Source organism: Otolemur garnettii, unplaced genomic scaffold (genome assembly GCF_000181295.1).
Source record: "Otolemur garnettii isolate 467f Iridium unplaced genomic scaffold, OtoGar3 scaffold00164, whole genome shotgun sequence".
Lineage (NCBI taxonomy): Eukaryota > Metazoa > Chordata > Mammalia > Primates > Galagidae > Otolemur > Otolemur garnettii.
The window spans coordinates 547,152-552,957 of NW_003852559.1; the positions used below are offsets into that span (position 1 = coordinate 547,152).

At 44.8% G+C, this 5,806-nt stretch overlaps 1 protein-coding gene across 3 annotated transcripts in view; it reads left to right on the forward strand.

The window, feature by feature from the left end:
- The first annotated feature begins 4,363 nt into the window (after positions 1-4,363).
- The window catches only part of PRDM5 (PR/SET domain 5), a 211,259-nt gene continuing 209,816 nt past the window's right edge, over positions 4,364-5,806 (forward strand). For all 3 annotated transcript variants that reach the window (XM_003800056.2, XM_003800057.2, XM_012811562.2), the window contains exon 1: positions 4,364-4,536. In XM_003800056.2, coding sequence (XP_003800104.1) covers positions 4,444-4,536 — 93 coding nt within the window. In that variant the 5' untranslated portion in view covers positions 4,364-4,443. The remainder of the gene's footprint in view (positions 4,537-5,806) is intronic.

The following is a 5,806-nucleotide window of genomic DNA, read 5'->3' on the forward strand; positions in this document are numbered from 1 at the left end:
AGATGCCTTTTGGAAGGGGATGAAAGAGTGTGGAAAATATAGGTGCAGTAAGTGGTTGCTAGTGGGGATGTGTAGATGTATGAAAACAGATTGATTTGTAGGTTAACCTGAGAGATAGCTATTGTGCTTTAAATGATCCTGGGGCCAGGTCTATTAACATGTCAGCATCCCCTTTTGATTCCCAATCAGGTTACTCAGGTTTCATGTAGATAGAGGAAAGGCCTTTCCCAATGTTTTCTGATCATGATGGCTTTTAATTCAAAATATTCTTTATACCACGGAATCATATTTTGGGGTGAAATTTCCTTAGTTTCTTTAATACTGTTCCTACTTCTGGGGTCTTTTTCTGAGACTTCACCTGAATTGCCCATAAGGCTCTGCATTTTCTAGCCTGCTCTCCAAATTCTTCCAGTCTTTACCCATTACCCAGTTCCAAAGCTGCATTCACATTTTCAGGTATTTGTAATAGTAACAACCCCATTTCTCAGAACCAATTTTCTGTCTTAATCTGTTTTCTGTTCTTAGGTTACTACAAACTACAAAGAAGTTTATTGGACTCTTGGTTCTGGTGTCTGGAAAGGTCAGGATCGTGCTGCCAACATTTGGCCAAGGTCATTCCATGGTGGGAGGGTAGAAAGCAGAAGCAAGCCTGAGAGATAGAGACAGGAAATCAGGCCAAATTTGCTTTAAAATAACAACCCACTCTTGAGATAAGTAACCCCCTCCTGCGATAATGACATTTATCAATTCATAAAGTCTCCCCTCTCATGACCCAATCAGCTCTCATTAAGCCCCCCTTTCCAACATTGTTGCTTTGGGGATTTAGTTTCCAACACATGAACTTTTGGGGGACACATTCAAACTATAACATGTTACTCACTTTAGTCCTGACAACCTTTAGTTTTCTTCTAGTTAAAAAATTTTGTGATTGTTCTTTTGTACTGTGTTTAAGTGTGCAGTAACAGCTCTTAAAAACGAGGTTAGGAAGAATGTAATGTCCAGACTTTTTCAAGTTCCACAGTCATCTTTTCACAGAGCTATTGCTATTATAGAATTAATGCTGAGGAGAGATGGTTTGAGTCACACCAAATAAATCTTTATTCTTTTCTGCTTTGAGATCTCGGTTTTATGTTCATTCATTACAAAATCCCTCTGGCTCTCTGGAAACTAAATATAAATAAATCTCAGGTTTTTTTTTTTTTTTTTTCTATCAGGCTTTTAGTCTACCATGGCACTTGTAATCAGTCATTAATAACTGAGACACAATGAAAAGAATTTGATAGTATGTGTGGTAAAATAATTAATATGAATTATAATTCAAGTCTTTCCTAAAATGAGAAAGTAAGGCTCACACAAGTTTTAATTCAGTAACTAGAGCTTGCTTTAGTCACATCAATGAAAAAATTCCTCTAAAAGTAAATTTAAAGTAAGGAGAAATGTATTTTGAGTAATTTCTCTTGCGTCAAGATAGTGCAGTATTTTCTAGGATAAATAAATCAGGTGCATGTTAGTATTTTAATATCAATTTTTTGATTTTCTTATTTGCTTTTTAAAGATTGGATTTAAACTCTTGATATAAAGCAGACTTTTAATTTCCCGTTTTTCAAAGATAATATTAAAAGATCTCTTTCTAGCCTTTAAAGTTTTAAGAAGTGACTTATTGTACTACCACTGTCTTACAGGCTTCAAAATCAAATTTCCGGTCAGTATTGTGCATTTTGATTTGGCAAATGTGTATCTTTTTTTGTGCGTGTATTGGAACTTATTATTAAGAACTTTTTATTGCTGCCTCCCATGTTTAGTTAGTTGATCTTCAGAACACTCCATTACACAGATAAAAAGAACATTGTATGCTTAATGAAATATATTGAGTATTTGAGTCAATTGAAAAAAAAATCTCTGACCAAGGTTCATAAAAGATTTGGAAAGTTTCTCATGCTACTGATTTCAGATTTGTCTTTAAATTTTATTTACTTATTTTTACCATTTCCTCATTAGTAAAGATGCCTACATTCAAAGAGAGGAACATTCTGAAGCCTGCAGCCTTATACCCCAGAAATATAGCATGCAACCTAAAGACAGATATGCCAAGGCAGGGTCATCAGTGAATAGAGGTTGTGTCAGACATTTCTTTTCCTCTGTAATGATCAAAAGTTATGGAAACTTCTGTGCCCAGAAGCATTTGAGAGAACCCCAAGGCTTAAGGGTGGCTGAAAGACTCTGACAAAGCCCTGAATGCCAGGGCTCCACCCTCTGGATTGTGGTCTGGCTCCAGTGGGCCCAGTGGATCTAGACTGGCTTGGTTTCAGCCCTGGTTCAAAGTACCCCTGGAAAACCTACTCAGTCCAGACTCTTTTGAGGCACAACAAAGAACAAAATAAAATCTAGGCTTGCCTTGGGCTAGTTTGAAAATGTCAGATTAACTCAGAAGTGACCTTCATTCAACTGGGAGGTGCCTGTGGCTCAAAGGAGTAGAGTGTATGCTCCATATACTGAAGGTGGCAGTTTTAAAACCAGCTTGGGCCAAAAAAAAAAAAAAAAAGAAAAAGAAATTTACTGATCACCTATTATGTGTTTCATGACCATCTAACTACAGATTTCCCCCAAAGGAACTTTGTGTTTACTGCATTCATTTCCCCTAGAGATTACCCATGGCAAGACAAAAAGATCAGAAAACTCAAAAAGCAATTAAGGCTCCACTCCACTCTCTCCTGACAAAGCTAAACTTACATTTCTCCAAAAGAGGATCATTTTATCATGTATTCTATTGTTTAAAAATCTCTGAATATTGCTGTTTTTTTAACCTATAATTCTTTTTGTTGCTGTTTTTAACCTTTTTCTAAACATAAATCAAAAATTTCTTACGAACTGTTTGTGTTCCAAGGCTTTGTTGAAGCAGGAATCATTTCCATGCGAGTGTGTGTGTGTGTATCATCTTTAATTTTGTCAAAGTGTTGTGTATTTTTTTAATGGTTTATGAGAACATCAATTGGGAACATCAAATGCTTTCCACTAAATGACCAGTCCCCCACCCCTAGTAGAAAATTACCGTAAGTATCAAAAGAAGTGAGTAGATGGCCCCAGGCTCATCTTAAGGAATGAAGCAGGCTTTAAAGCTCCTGGGGACATGGCACAATTTACTAACTTTATCAAAAACACCAAAACGGACTCGGCTCCCGTAGCACAGTGGTTACGGCGCCAGCCACATACACCGAGAGTGGTTGGTTCGAACCCGGCCCCGGCCAGCTAAAAAAAAAAAATGACAACTGCAATAAAAAATAGCCGGGCATTGTGGGGGGTGCCTGTAGTCTCAGCTACTTGGGAGGATGAGGTAAGAGAATCGCTTAAGCCCAGGAGTTGGAGGTTGCGGTGAGCTGTGACTTCAGCCACCGCACTCTACCGAGGATGACAGAGTGAGACTCTGTCTCAAAAAACAAAACAAAACCAAACAACGCCAAAACAAAACTTGTGTTATTTATTTGTTGATACCGGACTTCTTGTTTGAGCATTCCCGCTTGTCTCTCACATCTCCACGTATTGGTATGGCCATGCCATATGTCTGAAAATCTGTTCATGGATCCGAGGATTTTCAAACAAGAGAGGGCTCAGGAATAGTGTGTACCGTGCTTGGGACGTGCAAGAAACGTTCCAGGGTTCACGTTACCATAAAAGAACTAGTTTCTAGCGTTTTAAGTATTAAGACATTTGCTACCAGTCTTTCCCATACGTTCAACATACTTTTTGATCGCTTGTAAGTTCAAATCTCTGCAGCAAGTATTAAGAAAGCAAAGACGCATCACTCAAAAGTGAGAAGCACGTTAATTTCCTAGACCGCAAGGATTGTTCTCAGTCATGGGGCAACAAGCTCCTTTCAGAGTCAGGAAGTCCATCAAGTTGTTTGGGAGGATGCCCCCAGCTGTGTCCAGGCCTATTTTGTTTGCATCTAAAAGGAAGAGAGAGCAACTTCCCGGCGGGGAGTGTTGGTTCTGAGTGGGAAGGTTCGAAGCCCATCTGGGTGGCAAGGTTCGAAACCCAGGAGTGGGCAAAAGCTGGACCGCACGCCGCGCCGCCGGGCGACTGGTGCGGGCGGGCCCCCGGGTCTGCCGTGCCGCGGGCTTCGCGCCCGGGCGCGGGTCCGAGTCGCCAACTTCGAGCCAATCAGCGCGCGGCGTCCCGGCGCCCGCAGCGCCCGGCCCGCGCCCCTCGCGCCCCCGCGGCAGCAATGGCAGTGGCCGATCCGGGCCGAGCCCGAGCCGGGACGAGGAGGGGCTGAGCCGCGGGGGATCCTGTAATCGGCTGGGAGGTGGGGATTCTGGGAGGAAAACTCCATTTCCTCCTTCCCTGCCGGCTTTTCCTCACCCCAGCACCCCAAATTTCGATGTGCCGCCCGCGGGGCGCAGAGCGCCGGCGTTGAGGGAGGCGGCGGCCACCGCGGCCGGGAAAATGCTGGGCATGTACGTGCCGGACAGGTTCTCCCTGAAGTCCTCCCGGGTGCAGGACGGGATGGGACTCTACACCGCCCGCAAAGTGAGAAAGGTGGGTGACCCCGCGGCGGCCTGCGCGCTCCTGCCCCTGCGCCTCCCGGAGTTGCCCCGCCGCAGGCCGGGGCGCCGCGGGCTTCATCCAGGTCGCCTCACGCCTGACGGGGCCGGGCGTCCGGCAGGAAGGCCGGGGACCGCGGGGCGCGGCGGGGCGGCCTTGGCTCGCCGCGCCTCTCTGGCGGGCAGCGCCACGTAGGTGTCGGAGGGGCGCGTTCCGCGGTCGGCCGGTCCGGGGGCGGAACTGCCACTGGCCTCCCTGCGGCAAGATGTCTTTCCTCTCTCCTGCAGGAAGTGAGTTGCGATGGAGCCTCCCTCTTCCTCGGTTACCGGGGTGAGCTGCGCCTTTTAGTTGGCGAAGGCAGCAGTGGGCGGGTGTCTTCCCTGGCACGCAACGCTGCTCCGCTGCCTCCTTTTTTCCTTTAGAATGAATTAATGTGGCCAGAAATGTCTTAACTTTCCACGTGGGGATGGGGGAGAGCCACCCCCGGTGCAGCTCAACACAGGCCTTAGAATTTTCATTCAGATGCCCTCCTAGAATGTATGTGCCTTCTGGGAGGTGGCAACCAGATAATCTTTGCATCCTTTTTCTCTGTTATTTTTTTGGATTGTTCTCTGACATTGGACAGACTTCTCCTTCCAGAAAGTTAAAGGCATGTTATCAGAGCATGCACATTGCTCTGTTCATACAGGAATGGCCTGGAAATGTTGAAAGCAAAGGCCCGGAAGGAGAGGTTATAGGAACGTTCCAAATCTTTGGATTTGAGGTTAATAACACCGGAACTGTGTTATAGTTCTTTCCCAGGATATGTGAAATCTGGAGTCACGAAGGCAGTGGGGAACTGTTTAATGAACAGATACTTTGTGCCAGGGCTCATACTTGGAAGTTCCCTGTATTAGTAGCTTCCCTGGCACAACACTCCTGTGAGATGAGTTTTAATCTTCATTGAAGAGATGAAAAATCAGAAATTCTGTAAAGCTATATTTCCTGCTGAGTTAGTGAGACTTCAGACCTGTAGCTCACTAAAATTCTAAGCCTAAAGCTCACATTCTTTCCAGAATATTTGTTGACTCTTGAGGAAGAGTGGTCATTATAAACCCCTGTTCTCGCCATTTCCCCAGTCTCCCCCGCACTTACTCTAGGTTAGCAGATATTTTGTAAAATGAAGTTTGGGCAAGAGCAGGCTAGTTCGGGTAAGGTACGTGCCTTTCATCTGAGTATAACCTCCCCTCTGCCTCTGACCTAAAGAGCAAGTGAAGAGGAGTGG